At 46.2% G+C, this 16442-nt stretch overlaps 1 protein-coding gene across 1 annotated transcript; it reads right to left on the reverse strand.

Moving 5' to 3' along the window:
* Positions 1 to 9266: 9266 nt before the first annotated feature.
* Positions 9267 to 10465, reverse strand: LOC122663018. The gene is made up of 2 exons (XM_043858728.1): positions 10399 to 10465; positions 9267 to 10354 (listed from the first exon to the last, which is right to left on the reverse strand). Exons 1-2 carry the CDS (start codon positions 10463 to 10465, stop codon positions 9267 to 9269), a joined length of 1155 nt encoding a protein of 384 aa, XP_043714663.1.
* Between the last annotated feature and the right edge of the window lie 5977 nt (positions 10466 to 16442).

Raw genomic sequence — 16442 nt, forward strand, 5'->3', positions numbered from 1 at the left:
CTTTCTCCTTTCTCTCCTCTTTCTCTCCTCCACGATTTAGGTTAGATGGGAGAAGAAATGAAAATGAATGCTTCTCCCCCCCCCCTTTGTCTTATTTATAGAAAATGGGCTTGGGTCCTTTAAGTTAAATGGGTCAAATAGCTAAATGGGTACTTTAAGTTAAATGGGTCAAATAGCTAAATGGGTGGATCCAAGATAAATGGGTCATTAGGCCAAATGGATAGTTTAAGTTAAATGGGTCAAGAGGGCTTAATGGGTTGACCCATGGTCTTATTTAGGGTAAAGGAATGGGTTAACCCATCTTTGGGTCAAATAGAGTTAGATGGACCCTCAGGTTAAATTGCCACTTAAGCCCAATGGGCCTCTTAAGCTAATGGGCCTGCCCACTAGTTATAATTAGGAAAGAACCTAATTAAAAGATGAGCCCACATGATATGGGTATAATTGCTCTTCACGCGTTTCCCCAGGGCAAGTGGGACCCACAAATAGAATATTCCCAACTCAACTAAAATAGCCCGGCGGTCTAAATCTTGACCCGCACTTCGAGGGCATCGAGGAAAAGGGTAAATAAATAAAATTAAGGGCTAGAACTTACTATTTCCTTTGCCATGGGGTGTCAATGGTAAGCCCGTATCATGGTCAATAATTTGTAATCGGTTTGACCACCGGAGAACAGACTCACCAAGACGTGGCGTTGATAACCATACGTCACGGAAACAAATAATAATTAATTATGATCCGAGTGCGGGTATAACACAATACGCCTACGCCAAGCACATAGCGACGCTTGTTGCCCAGTGTGAAGGTTTAGGGGCTAACGAAATCATAAGGCTTAGGTTGTTTCCAAATTCCCTAACCAGCTTGGCGTTTACTTGGTATATTAACTTGTCGGTGACTCAATTCAAACTTGGTGCAAGATGGAGGATCAGTTCCATGCCCAGTTCTACCGGATTGACCCCTCGTCTCCATAGTGGATTTGGCATGCATGTGCCAATTGCCCGATGAGTCACCATGAAGTTTGTTAATAGGTTCAAGTTGGCACGATTCAAGTGCCCGACTATTTTGTAAGAGCCGAATACGCTAAGATGGCCTTGTGCGGGCTCTTATTCGAGTTAAAGCGTTTTGTAGGTCGGGAGTTCCCTGACCTCGGTCGGCTTGTAGCCCCAGGCAACTAGCTACGAGTTGCTCCTCAAGGAGGAGGAAGATCGAAAAGCCTCATCCTTAGGGACTTACTATAAGCAACCGGCTTTGGCAATCATGGGGGCTACTACCCCTAGTCCAGCTTAACTTCTCGGACTTTAAGGCCGATGAGGAATGCGAGGTTAGCATTGTAGAGATAGTCTCAGGGAAGCCCTATGTGTACAAGGCTCTGTCTCCCATGGCTGAGCGCACAGGGGTAGGCATAACGCCAAAGCTGACTCTGGCCAGGAATCTGGATAGTATGGCTCAATATTCTTACGATATATCCAAGGTCGAGTCCATTTTTGACCACCTTCTTAATGACAAGCAGATCAAGCTCTCAAAAGGGCATCAAATCCTCTCGATCGAGGAGATTAAGGGGAAAAGGTATTGCAAATGGCACAATTCCTTTACTCATAATACTAATGGGTATTATCTTATGCATGGCATTGAAGGAAGCTATTAAATGGACGCTTGAAGTTCCCAGACAAGGGGAAAGGCATCATGTTGGTTGACGAGGACCCTTTCCCGCAGGTCAACATGGTGGATGCTGACCTGTCAAAGCTGCGCCTGCTTAAGAGGAAAGAGTCATTGGTCACGTTGAAGCATCTCCAGCATCTATCCGAAGAGAAGAAGAAAGGAGTCGACCCAGAGGCCATCGAACCGTTACCAGACCAGCATTTTCAATGGGGGGTCTACGTGCATTGCAAGAAACTATACGAGAATAAGCCTCAGGCAGAGTCGAGCGCTCCTTTTCTAGACGATCAACCAAGTGGTAGGGAGGCAAAGCTCACACGACCTACAGGAACTACCAGGCAGTTTGGGCCGAGATACCCTACCACTGCGTCTAACCGTGGACGGTCAAAGGAACCCCTACGGCAATCGAAAATGAGGACAGGAAGACGATTCGTGGAAGAGGATCCAGGCCTTCAGTTAACTAGCAGACCGGAGAGAAGGCCATGGCTGCGGCCATCAGCCAAGGATGGAGTGGGAAGGCCTTCAGCGTTGGCACCGACGCTTCTGCAATCAGCCGTTACCATACCAGAGCAGGAAGCACGAGAGGGGCCACCAAGAGGTTTCTCTGCGCCTTATCCACCCAGAATGGTGATTTCCCGATCGAGGGCCAAGAGAGACTATTATTGGAATGTGGCGAGACATCCAAAGTTCCCTTTCGACCAAGGGAGGAGGATGACCAGAACCCAAAAACGCAGGCGATAGAGACAGCAAGCCACGGTGAGTCACCAACTTGAGGGGCCGCCTGATCGAGCAGATGCTCTCCCAGCCAGGGAGGAGCAGAGGCGGCAAGTATGCAGGCTCCCAAAGGAGAGGGATGACAGTGGGGAAACCTCACTTTCCACAGGGCAGCCGGAGGTTGGCAGAGGAAGCAGCTAATAAACGATCAAGCCCCTTTCAAAGGGGAAGGAGAAGATGTTGGCCGAGACAGAGCCTACAACCTTGGGCAAAGAATCTGAAGTGACTTTCAAGGTAGCTCAGCAGCTGACCTCAGGGTATCTTGCCTTAGCGGGAGAAGAGAAGGGGTTGACCAAGTCCGAGCCATCTTCCCAAAAGAGAGGGACTTCCAACTATTCAGAGCAGGAGTATACTAATGATTCTGACCTTCAATGCTACATCTAGACCATGATGATCGGTACAATTCTCATAAAGACTCCAGTTCCATTCAAGGCCCTGGCCAACATGGTTTACGTGCTACCACAGATGTATCAGTCAAGCTGTAAGCTCGTGCATGTTGTTGACAAGGAGTTTGAGGAGGAAGATGATGGTCCTATGATCATGGGTGTCGACCCCGAGAGTGTGGACGAAAGCCCTATCCCTCACAGCTTATTTTCGATCGACGTAATTGACTCAGGGGCAACGGTCAAGGGGCAACAGTCCACCTAGTCGAGTGTGAGTTTTGAGAAACCTAGCAAAGAGATGACACAGCATCTGAAGCCTTTGTACATCAACGTCCAAATGAATGGGAAGTCTGTGTCGCGAAAGGTTTAGTTGATAACGGAGCTGCGGTTAACATACTCCCCTTAAGGATAATGAAGCGCCTGGGCCATAATGAGACCGAGCTCTTGTCAGCAGACATATCAATCACTAACTTTCTAGGCGGAGCTACCAAACCTAAGGGGATACTCCCAATCGACCTCCGGATTGGGGGCAAGGAGTCCTTAACTGCCTTCTTCATTATGGATGCTAATGCCAATTACAATGCTTTGCTGGGACAAGATTGGATCCACGCCAACAGTTGCATCCCCTCGTCTCTCCATTAGTTATTGGTCTTTTGGAATGACAAAGGAAAGACCAAGTGGATAAGTGCTGATAGTAGGCCCTTCATGGTCAACATAAACTATGCGGAGGCTAGGCTCTATGGTGGAGAGATCACCCCTATTATGTTCATCGGGCAAGATGAGGATGGGAGTACGACGACGATGGCAATAGCCTCGACGGTGGCTGAGGATGCTGAGCAGTTGAGCTACGCCCTCTAGTGGCTCCTTAGGCCGTCAGGTGTCGATGGGCTTACGCTGAGTAAAATGAAGTTGGATGGATAGAAGGTCCAAGAGGGAAGGCATAGCGATAGATATAATAAAGACGTTGGGTCTCTACAGCCTGAAACAACGTTTAGTGTCCGCTCAGGCCCATATGGTTGAGTAATCTACGGACGGTGAAGGCTAAGGCTGAGGAATGGAATTAAAATATCTCCGACCGACGCCTCCCAAGATGGAGGAGACATTGGCCGAAGTCTAAGATCCACTCGAGGAGATTGACTTAGGCTCCGGGGATATCAAGAGGCTAGCATTTATTAGTGGCCTGCTTTCTCCGGACTTCCAGATGTCGATTGTAAACTTGTTAATGGAATATAAGGATTGTTTTGCTTGGGACTATACTGAATTACCTAGTTTGGACCGAAGACTTGACGAGGACCATTTACCTATCCTAGAAGGATGTAAACCGGTCAAATAACTCCCTAGGCGCATGGCGCTTGAGGTTATGGCAAAGATTAAGGACGAGATTGAGAGATTTCTTAAGGTAGGGTTTATTTGGCCAACTCGCTATGTCCAGTGGCTGGCGAACGTCATTCCCGTCCTTATGAAAGATGGAAAGTTGAGAGTTTGTATAGACTTTTGAGACCTGAATGCTGCGACTCCCAAGGACGAGTACCCAATGCCGATGGCCGATATGCTGGCCGATTCGACCGTAAAGCACCAGATCTTATCGTTCATGGATGGGCATTCAGGGTACAATCAAATATTTATTGCTGAGGAGGACGTGTCCAAAATGGCCTTCAGGTACCCTAGAGCTATTAGGACGTTCGAATGGGTCGTGATGCCTTTTGGCCTGAAGAATGCTGGGGCCACATATCAAAGGGGAATGAACCTCATTTTCCATGACATGATTGATCATTTCTTAGTGGTATACATTGATAACATCATGGTTAAGTCTATGAGTTAGGAGGAGCACCTCGAGCATCTCCGGAGATCCTTTGAGCGGATGAGGCACCACGGCCTCAAGATGAATCCCCTTAAAGGCGCTTTTGGGGTGTCAACAGGAAATTTCCTTGGTTTCCTAGTGCATCAAAAAGAAATTGAGGTCAATAAGAACAAGACCAAGGCAATCATGCAGACGCCGGCTCCTAGGAACAAGAAGGAGTTACAGAAGTTCTTGGGACAGATCAACTTCCTCAGGAGGTTTATCTCCAACTCCATTGGCCGAGTGAGGGCATTTTCTCCATTATTACGACTTTAGTCAAACGACGAGTTCCACTGGGGGGCTAAGCAGCAGCAGGCCTTTGAAGAGCTAAAGCGCTATTTGATCGAACCCCCTGTTTTGATACCACCACGAAAGGGGGTGCCCACCCAAGCTGTATGTCTCGACCTCAAAAGAATCGATTGGGAGCCTACTCGCTCAACATAATGAGGTTGGCTTTGAAAAAGCTGTTTACTATTTAAGTCACGCCTTAACTGATGTGGAAAGGAAGTACGTGCCCATCGAGAAGCTCTGCTTGGCATTGTACATCGCCTGTACAAAACTAAGGTATTACTTACTGCCCACGTCAGTGTTGGTCCTTTGCCAAATAGATGTTATCAAGTACATGCTTTCCAGACCGATTATAAGGGGGCGGATAGGAAAATGGATGATGGCCTTAACGGAGTTCTCGCTCCAATACGTACCCCAGAAATTGGTCAAAGGCCAGGCTTTAGCTGATTTCTTCGTAGTGCATCCCCCACTCGAGTTAGGGGAGGCAGACATGAGCGAAGGGGTGAACGCCGTTGCACAAACACCCTGGAAATTGTTCTTTAATGGATCCAGGACTAGTGCCTCAGTAAGGGCAGGGATAGTGTTGGTGTACCCTACCGGCGTTGAGACCCATCTCACTTTCCAACTCTGCTTCCTGTGCACAAACAACCAAGCTGAGTATGAGGCCTTGATAATCGGCCTCAGGACCCTCAACGCATTGGGAGCCCAAAATGTCAAGGTCGTTGGTGACTCCCAGTTGGTCATCAGGCACCTAGCTAAGGAGTACCGCTGTGACAGTCAAACCTTACTCCCATATTTATCTCTGGCTCAGTAGTGTTTGGACAAGTTTGATGGCAGCACGGTCAAGCATGTCCCACAAGCAGAGAACAGTGTGGCGAACAGCCTTGCCCAAGCCGCCTCAAGTGTTTCATTCTCGAGGGGAGAAGTGGAGAAGGTGTTCATCATCTAGAGGAAGACTTTCTCGTCCATCCTGGAGGAAGGAGCATTTGAGGTGGGGAATTTGGATGAGGTTCGGCCAGATTGGAGGTCCCCGATCATTCATTATCTCCAGAATCCTAATGCTAAAGTAGACTGAAAGACAAGATACCATGCATTGAACTATCTCCTGCTTGGAGGAGAATTGTTTAAACGGGGTCAGGATGATCTTCTACTCAAGTGCTTAGGATTGAATGAGTCTATGCTTGTCATGGCCAAAGCACATGAGGGGATTTGGGGCTCCAACCAGGCTGGGATTAAGATGAGATGGTTGCTTAGGCGTCATGGCTATTACTGGCCAACCATCTTGCAGGACAACATCAAGTATGCAAAAGGGTGTCAGGCTTGTCAAAGGCATGTGCCCATGCAAGGAGTGCCTGCGACATAACTTCATCCCATCGTCAAGCCATGGCCATTCAGAGGATGGGCTCTCAATCTGATTAGGAAGGGTACTCCCCCATCGGCCCAGGGGCATGTGTTCATTATCGTGGCAACCAACTAATTTACCAAGTAGGTGGAAGCTATGCCAACGAAGTCGGTCAACCAGGCCGATGTGATAAGGTTTGTGAAGCATGAGATAATACACCGCTTCGGCCTACTTGAGACTCTCACCTATGATAATGGGTCAGTTTTCTCTGGGGGAGAAGTGTCTCAGTTTGCGCAGGAGTATGGCATGACCGTTACTTTCTCAACGCCCTATTATGCGCAGGGCAATGGCCAAGCAGAGGCAAGTAATAAAGTTATCAAGACAAATTTTTCCAAAGTCATCGATGATAAACCAAGGTCCTGGGTGGAGATGTCGTTAGAAGTTCTATAGGCTTTCAGGACTTTAAAGAGGACAGCGACAGGGACAACCCCCTATGCGCTGACCTTTGGCCATGATGCCATCCTGCCTATGGAGGTGACCGTGAAGTCCTTACGGGTGGTAAGACAGTACAACATGTCTCCCAGCCAGTATAAGGATTCCATGATGGCTGAGCTCGACGACCTGGACGAAGAGCATCTGTTGGCCCTTGACCGGGTGCAGGCCTAAAAGGCCAAGGTAGCTAAGGCCTATAACAAAATGGCCAGGCCCAAGGCGTTCGCTAAGTCTGACCTAGTTTTAAAAGTTGTGTTACCAATTGGGCACAAGGATCCCAAATTTGGGAAATGGTCGCCCACCTGGGAAGGACCGTTCGTTGTGCATCAAGTCTTAAAGGGTGGGGCATCTCACTTGAGAATAGTGGACGGCCAAGTGCAGCTAAGGCCGCTGAATGACAAGTATTTGAAAAAGTACCACCCAATAATGTGGGAGGTCGTAAAATGATTAAAGGCCGAGAGCCGGCCATATAAAGACAGGAAAAAAAGAGATTGTTCGAGCCGAAACACATTGGCCACCATAAAATGACAAGTACTAAGGGCCAAATCATCAAAGATCGGCAAAAAAGAGTTAGCTTCCAGTGAGGTCATGTGATCCCAGTTTTGCCCTCCAGATCCCCTTAAACCTGCTCCAGCAGCTTCTCGACCCTGTCAATTTTTATCGAGCGAAAGCTGCTTGGCGTGAGAGCTTCTCCTTCGTCGACAAGATGATGCAATATGCTTCCTTTTCAGCAGCAGTCGAGGTAACCTCAATGGCCAGAGCAGTCTTGACCCACTCCAATCTCTCAGACAAGCTTTCCTGTGGCGCTCCAGGTCAGCTAGCTCAGCCTTGACATCGACCTCCTCTTGCTGATATCCTCGCAGCTTGGTCGAGAGGGTGGTGAGTAAAACTTTCTTTTCAGCTTTCAGTCTTGAATTGGCCCCTTCGTCCTTCAGTGCTTGGAATGCAGGGTGTTGGCCATCAGGCATAGGAGTTCTATGTAGCTTTGCGCTGCAGTGCTTTACTTGTGGCTGGAGTTTGGGCTGGCTATTATTGTCTGGAGAGCATCAATCATGGGTTTGGCCTTGTTCTGGGTGAGGATCTGTTCCACTGATAAAAGGTTGTTCTCTCCCATGGTTCTCCAAGCCGCCATAACTTCAGGCGTGCCTAGCGGTGTGAGTTCGACCTCTTCAGCCGTAAGGGTGGTAGGAGAACCAATGGCGAGAAGGTCGTCCAAGGAATCCAACAATAGGGCTACTGAGTCTTCTTCTTTTTTCTCCTACAATAAAGTTTTAAGGTCAGAAGGGCTCCAGTCACATTGTAAAGTCTGAGACAAGGACAAATGACGTACCTACAAAGCGGGCCCCAGGGGAGGTGCGGCCCTGCCTTCTGCTTCTTCTTCTTGGATAGGAGGCAACGAAGGCGACTGCTTTCCTGAGGACGGGGCTATCTGTGGGATTGCGGTCTCTATTTCAACAAGCTTGGTGGGGCTTGGTACAACTATAGCAAGGGGGGTGACGGTTTCAGGTATAGTGACGGTCGACCCCGATGATTGTGGGACTAACTTCATTGGGCTTCTTTCCCCGGTACTCTTCACGGGGGAGACAACATAGAGATCTACTTTGGCTGGAGATAAATGAGATGCAACTGGCATTGAAAGCTCTCGTGGAGCGAGTGGAGTTTTTTCCCCAATGGACTTCGTAGGGGAGACAAAGCTAGAATCTTGCTTGAGTGGAGTAGAAAATGAGACAACTAGCGCAGCAGAGTCCTTCAGTGCACTAGACTTGAGGGTGGAAGAGGTAGACTCACTCGAACCTGACCGAGAAAGCCTGGACAGGGAGGCTTTGCCGATCTCTTCACCCAGTTGTTCTTTTGCCTTTGATTGGCTCAGCCAAGGGATTGGCCTGAGCTGTGATCGACGGGTCATCATGATCTTTAGTGGGACTTGGTCTTCACTGTCGATGGCTCCCTCACTCTCGGCCTTCTTGGTCTTGGTTGTTTCCTGACGAGTTCGCTTGGGGGCTTGTTGCTTCTTTCCTTTTGCTTTTTCTTTTCCTTTCTTGTCTGCCTCTTCTTCACTTGCGGAGTCTATGGTCATTACATCTGCAACAAGAGACCAATCAGTAGAAGTTTTTGGCAGTTGGGGAAAAGAAGGAATCATGTTGAGATTTCCAGAAGTATTACCTTCGCTCAATGCCGACCGTTTCTTTGACTTTGGCGGTAGTTTTAAGCTCTTGGAGTCCATTTGGCTAGATGTGGAAGACTGCCGTTCTTCCTAGGTATCGGCCTCATCGTCACTAGATCGAGAGAAGTATTGGGACCACCATGCATCAAAGCTTTCAGTGGTCGTGGGCAGAGAAGAAAAGTAGCACGGCCTGAAGGCAGAGAGGGCTATGCCACTTAAGAGAGTCACATCTACAATGCTATCATAGGCTTTTAAGAGGTGCCGCTTAGGGCCACCATTGGAGACTGAGAAATAGCAGGGAACTGGAATGGCTTGTGTGAGGCCGAACTAGCGGGCCAAAAACTGAGGGTTATAGGGCTCTGTACTGCACATGCTGTTCTTATTGTGTTCGAGGAACACTCCATAGTGGAGGTCTCGGCAAGTCAAATAAGAGCCCCAGAGATCCCCGTGGGCAACCGGATTAGCAATAGCTTCACCAAGCCAGCCGGACAAACTATTAAAATAATGGAACGGAGTAAAAGAGGCCGAAGGATGGACATCCTTAAGATGGAAAAAGAGATTAAAGCACTCTGTGGCCGAGTGCAACAACCGTGGTCGGAGTAACTTGAAACCAACGGCCGGGAACTCATCGGCCAAGGGGGTTGGATTGAACTCTGGGAAGTAGGCACTCAGCCACAACTGCAGGACCCAGAATGAGCCTCCGCCATGGGCGAAGCTAGATTCAACCAAATCATTGCATCCTCTATACAGGGAAGAGAGAACAAACGCTGCAAGATTCATGAGACGGCCAGAGGCCAAAGTGTTGGCAAGGCCGAGGTAGGCCTTAGTGATCTTGTCGGCTCGAGTACAAATAAGGCAATGATAGATCCAAGACAACAGAAAAGCAACATACTCTTGTTTGCTTACCGGGCCGCTTAGCTTCCGGCATTGATAAAGGTAGGAGGTGTAGCTGGCATTTTTTATGAGGTTCAGGTCCCAATTAACCCTGGAACAGTCGGAGCTGTCGTTGATTTCCGCTCTGGCAGACTTCAAGCCTAGGAGAGCCCCTATGTCCAGAAGGGTTGGCCCCATCATCCTGAAGCTAAAGTGGAAGTAGTTGGTCGAGCGTGACCAAAAATGGAGTGCAGCATGGAGAAAGTCGGTGTCATAGGGGTAGTGAACGGTGGACATAAGAACGGCGTCATAGATGCCAAGCTCTTTCCAAACCGTCTCCTTGGCGGCAGACATCCTCTTTACCCAATCGTTCCACTCGGGGTAATGGCCGGCCCAGTGTCGCTTCACGACAGCAGGTTTGTACTTTAGGGTGGTTGGTATTCCCTTACGGAATAGAAGGCGCTCACCTGGGTGAGCAGGGAAGTCTTTCAGGTACTGAGTGGCAGAGGGGTCTTCAAAGATGGGGCCTAGCACGAAGTGGCCTGAGCATGGGATAAGCACCTCAAGGTTCACAGGGGGTGCAGACCGGCGCGTTTAGCCTCAAGCTTCTCGATGGCCGTCTGGCTACCGTCGGCATATTCTTTGGTGGCCATCTACCCAAAGTTGCAGAAGGAGTAGGTTGGAAGGCAACACAGAGAAGATGAGAGGGAAGATGAGGGGTTGTCGCGCAACCAAGAAGGTTGGGGATTTAAGAAGAGTTTTCGTCCTTTTTTGAAACTCAAAAAGGAATTATGATTGTCTTGGGAAACGGCGAGGATAACCCAAAAGGCGCGAGCGCCGGAGCGTGATTGGGCCATGTGTCCGTACTAGTAATTCTTCAGCAGCCGCAGTCACGTCACATTACGGCATGACAGAAGATATTTTTGAGTGAAACTGGAGCAGGCACGAGTTTCGAGGACTCCTTTAATCGACCTCCCAACTCGTGAGGGGCATGGTTGACACCCAATTTTCGCTCTACTCTGCTACGGTCAGGATGGGATCCTCGGCCACAGGGCAGCCCGGCCAAGCGGGGCAACCGATGGTATCTCGACACCTTCGGTCAAAAGAAGTTCCATCGGCCAAGGCGGGGAGGTGGTTACCACTATAGGCAGTTCCTCTGCAGTTTTAACTAAGAAGGGGTGGTCGCCCAAACATGGCGTAGTTCAGACTGATAACCAAGGAAACCGTCTCTTGCGATTACTCTTACCATATAAATAAGCAGGGGGAGCAAGGAGATGGCATCGATCAAACACAACCAACCTGCAGTTTTTACTTATCTTTACTTTTCTTGCATTGTCTTTCTTTTCTTTCATGATGTTGTGAACTTTAAGTTTTTTTTTGTTTTGCTTTATGCACCCTTTTGATTTGCATTATAGATCATTCACGTCAAGTAATCAAAGTGCAATTCTATCCCATTGTCTGGGATCATTTGCCTGTCTGCTATCCCTGAGAAGTCCTTAAATTATCGGGACACGAGTAGAACCCTAGATAGCCACGACCGGTCAAAGTGTTTTACTCTATTCCAACCGCACCGCATTGGTTGAAGGATTTTTAGCATAACAAATAGTGATGCAGTCGTGAAAAATAATGATGATGCATGAATCCGATGCTGGTTTCAGTGGCAAAGACAACGGCCATCTCAACGGTTTCCTCTCCTTTTTTAGCCCCTTGCTTCAACTAAAGACATCACGGTGTGGTGGAAGGGTCTCCAGTTTGAAACTCTTCAGCAGAAAAGTGATTTTCAGACTGGTGGAACGCTTTGGTGTAGCTACGGTGCAATCTCTTTTCTACTCAGTCGATGTTTTCCAACTTTGAAAATGAACGACTTCAATGGTCTATGGGGTTTTTTTTTTTTGTTGTAATAATGTGCTTGATTTTTTCGGTGGAGGTTCTATATGCATATGAGACATCCAATAAAGTCACATATTATTGTGACAAACGGTTACACCAATAAAAGATAAATAAACCAAAATTCATGGCACCCATATTTGAAAGTCCTTCACAGTGCACTCAATTCTCCTTGAATTCACCGGTGTTCCTTTTGAATTGACATTTTGATAAACTTTTTTTTTTTTGGTAAGATATTTTGATTAACTTTATGTCCTATATTAAATTGTTTAATCCACCATCCATTCAACCTTTCGTCTATATTTTCGAAGTTAACCTACACTAATAGCTGTGCCCCAAAAAAAATTTCCCAGGTGCATCTTATTATCACCAAAATGGTTAAGTGAAATTTATGTTTTTGATTGTCCTTTGTTTTATACCCTAAAGTTATCTAAGATAAGAAAGAAAAAAAAAGAGTTTTTAAGTATAATTTAGAAGTGATTCATCATTATATCATTAGAAAATTTCACAGACATCCCCTATAAGTATGCAAAATATCACATACACCCCAAACATTGTCAAAATATCACAATCGATGCCATTTTTTCATCGTTTTCGCTGGGCTGAAGGAGGAAGAAGCAAGAACAGGAAACTTCAATTCTCACCCACAATCGATGCCATTTTTCGACCCATTTCCATGCTCTGAAGGCGGAAGAAACAAGAACAGGGAACTTCCCCTTCTTATTCTTTTCTTCATTCCTGCTCCTTGCTCCTTCCTCTTTCATCGTCCTCTCTTCTTCGTGCTATACTGCTATTGTTTGTCGATCAGTTAGAACATCCTTCCTCTTCCATCTTCCTCTCTTCTTCAATCAATACTGCTTTTGTTTGTCAGTTCTGTTCTAATGGTACTCGCAGCACAGTTAATCTGATCCATAATACTTACATGGGCTGTGGGAAACAAATCGCGTCGTAGATATGATATCCCTTGTTCTGTATAAGAGAGAATCTCGTATAACAGCAAGATTTGCTAGGGACCAGCTGGACAAGAAGATAAGGCAAGACTCCACGCATTGTAGGCAAATCAATTTGATCAATTCAAGTTCAAATTTGAAGGGGTTTAATCACCGTTGTTAACCGCAATATATTGCCTTGTATAGAGGGATTCTTTCCTCAATCACTCCTCCAATCACTCAATAGTCCTCCTTCAATAGGACTGTGATCATAAGAAGATAATATAGTGGAAATTATTCTTTCTGTGGACGTAGGTTGCTTCAGCACCGAACCACGTTAATCCTTTGGTCTTATCTCTTCTTATCTTCTTTCTTTCTCTAAGAATCCTACTAATATGGCATCAGAGCACCAGGCCACATCCGATTTTCTCCCACCCACCACAATCCTATCCCCTTCCTCCTCTATCAGAAATGCTTTTCCCTCTCAATAATTTTTTATCCATCAAACTCACGGATTCCAATTACTTACTGTGGCGGTCTCAGCTGGTTCCCCTCCTAAAAACTTATGATTTGTTTGGAATTGTCGATGGATCCTCTCCTTGTCCATCTCCAAACTTGGCCCAGAACAGCAGTGCACTCACCACCGGTTCCTCTACTTCGGCAGATCCTAATCCTGCCTATCTCAAATGGATTCGACAGGATCAATTACTTATGTGTTGGCTCATTGCCTCACTTACTGAACCTGTGCATGCTCAAATAGTTGGCTGAACCACCTCCAGCTACGTATGGACGAGCCTAGAGCAGCTTTATTCCACTTCTTCCACTGCTCGATGCAACTCCGCCTGCAGTTGCAGAATATCAAGCATGGTGGTTCTTCTATTCATGATTACCTCTTGAAGCTCAAAACCACTGCTGATCAATTAGCAGCCATTGGAAAGACTGTATGTGATGAGGATCTATGTCTTTATGTCCTCAATGGACTAGGGCGAGAGTATGCTGCCTTCGTCATCTCCATTTCAACAAGAAGTATTCATGTTACCTATGCCGACCTAGAGGTATCCTATTGACTCAGGAAATTCTAATTAAAGATGAACATACCTCTGTCGATCTATCTCAGTCTGTAGCTCATGTTGCTATCACTTCCTCTCACCCTCGTGGAGGACGTTCTTCTCGTGGCAGCACCTACTACCGTAGTCGATCAGGAAACAATGGCCGCAATTCTCGTGGTAGGCATAATCCACGTTTTAATGGCTACTCAACAGCCCCTACTCAAGGACATAATACCAATAACAATGGCACTCAGCAAGCTGTAACAGAATTTTGCCAAATTTGTAATCGTCTTGGGCACAAAGCCCTTGACTGCAGGCAAAGTTTCAATCATGCTTTCCAGAGTGGTGGTACCAACCCACCTTTAGTCAATATGGCTGAATACTCTACTGCCTCTACCCCTGATAGTTATTGGTATCCTGATTCTGGTGCCACGAATCACATCACTACTGATCTGGAAAACTTGCATATGTCACAGCTCTACACAGGTTCGGATCATGTTCAAGTTGGGAATGGAACAGGTTTGAACATTGCTCACATTGGTACAACCTCAATTTCAACATCATCTTCACCTTTACTTTTGTGTAATATATTACATGTCCCCACCATCACTAGAAATTTATTATCAGTTTCACAGTTTACTCGTGATAATAACACTATTTTTGAATTTCACCCTGACATGTGTTATGTGAAGGACCGAACAATAGGGACATGCCATCTACAGGGCAAGTTTAAAGATGGTCTCTACCAGATGACGTTGAATAAAGTTGTTACTTCTGTAAATAAATGTTCTTTTGAAGCATTGATCGGAGAATGGACCTCAATCCACCAGTGGCATAATCGGTTGGGGCACCTTGCCTTACGAACCGTTCAGCGTGTTGCACATGAATTTAGTTTGCCCGTTTCTTCTCAAAAAGAATTTCAGATTTGTAGTGCTTGTCAACAAGGGAAAAGTCACAAACTTCCCTTCAATATTTCTAATTCCAAATCATCTGATGTGTGGGGTCCATCCCCCATCCCCTCTTTTGATGGTTTTAGATATTATGTCATATTTATTGATGATTTCAGCAAATTTGTTTGGTATTTTCCACTAACACTGAAATCTGAAGTTTTTGGAGTTTTTCAGAGGTTCAAAGTCCTCGTAGAAAATTTGTTCAATCATCGGATCAAAAGGTTTCACAATGCCTGGGGTGGGGAATACCAAAATGTTTCCACCTACCTTGCCAAGGTCAGAATTGAACACCGCCTCTCTTGCCCCCATACCCAGGAGCAAAATGGGGCAGCAGAAAGGCGTCACTGCCATATAGTGGAAACAGGGCTCGCTTTACTAGCTCACTCATCCGTTCCAAGGGAATTTTGGCACCATGCCTTTGAAACGGCGGTCTTCCTCATTAATAGACTACCAACGGTTGTTCTTGGTAATGTTTCACCGGTGTTTAAATTATTTGGGACTCACCCGACATATGATCATCTACGGGTATTTGGATGTGCATGTTACCTTCTCCTCAAGCCTTACAATTGTCACAAATTAGATTTCAAATCTGAGATTCATACATTTTTGGGATATAGCTCAAGACACCGTGGCTATCGGTGCTATGACAATACAAACAAACTCTTCATTATATCATGCCATGTGATTTTTTATGAAGACCGTTTTCTGTTCAGGGATGACCAACAAAAACCTATCTCACAACCAATTAACCAACCGTCTCTCCTTGGCCCTCCCCCAGTTGTCTCTTGGGTTTTTCCACCAACCCAAACCCCAATAACCAAGTCATCTTCACCCACCCCAACTCCATTGGTACCCAATGCTTCTCGTGCCACCATTGAGCAAGCATCTACCCCATATGGGTCCCACTCTAATACACAACCAGCTACTACATTACCATCTCCATCTCAAGCCCCTGAACCTGCATCCCATCTCACCGTTGATACAATGGTAGATCTAATTGTTGCTCCACCTCAAACAAATCACCATCCCATGGTCACCCGAACAAAGGATGGCACAAGGCATCCTAAGATCTATGTTGCTACTAGCACCACAGATACTCAAGATATTGCTATGGATTGTGAATTTAATGCTTTAATGAAGAATTGAACTTGGACCCTAATACCTCCATCTCCCACTCAAAATGTAGTTGGTTGTAAGTGGGTATTTCGCATCAAGCACAAAGCAGATGGCACTATAGACAGTTACAAAGCCCATCTTGTGGCAAAAGGTTATAACAAAAAAGAAGGGCTTGACTACAATGAGACATTTAGTCCTGTTGTGAAACCAACTACTATTCATCTAGTGTTATGCCTTGCTTTAAGCCGGTCTTGGCCGATACGACAACTTGACATTCAGAATGCTTTCCTACATGGAATTCTTAATGAGGAGGTATTCATGAGTCAGCCACTAGGTTTTACTAATCCAAATTTCCCACATCATGTTTGCGGGCTCCATAAGTCCCTCTATGGACTAAAGCAAGCCCCAAGGGCTTTGTTTGATTGTCTCAGCTCCTTTCTTCTTGAAAATAATTTTGAAGGCTAAAAGACGGATACCTACCTGTTTGTTTATCAAAAGAAAGAGGATATCATATATATCCTAATATATGTTGATGATATAACTTTTGACCAATTTTCTTACCAAAATTGGAGGCGCTTTCCCAGTCAAAGATATGGGACCATTACATTATTTTCTTGGAGTTAGTGTTGCACAAGTGAGCAATGGCACACATCTCTCTCAACGTTAATATGTTCTAGATCTATTGGCTAAAGTTCAGAT

The sequence above is a fragment of the Telopea speciosissima genome, chromosome 5 (genome assembly GCF_018873765.1).
Source record: "Telopea speciosissima isolate NSW1024214 ecotype Mountain lineage chromosome 5, Tspe_v1, whole genome shotgun sequence".
Lineage (NCBI taxonomy): Eukaryota > Viridiplantae > Streptophyta > Magnoliopsida > Proteales > Proteaceae > Telopea > Telopea speciosissima.

What these genes read in the sequence shown, in the direction of transcription:
- LOC122663018 (XM_043858728.1), bottom strand. Translation starts at nt 10,465, where the DNA reads ATGGCCACCAAAGAATATGCCGACGGTAGCCAGACGGCCATCGAGAAG. An exon ending in GCTTGAGGCTAAACGCGCCG is followed by an intron (nt 10,355 to 10,398) that starts GTCTGCACCCCC and finishes TCCCATGCTCAG; the next exon opens with GCCACTTCGTGCTAGGCCCC.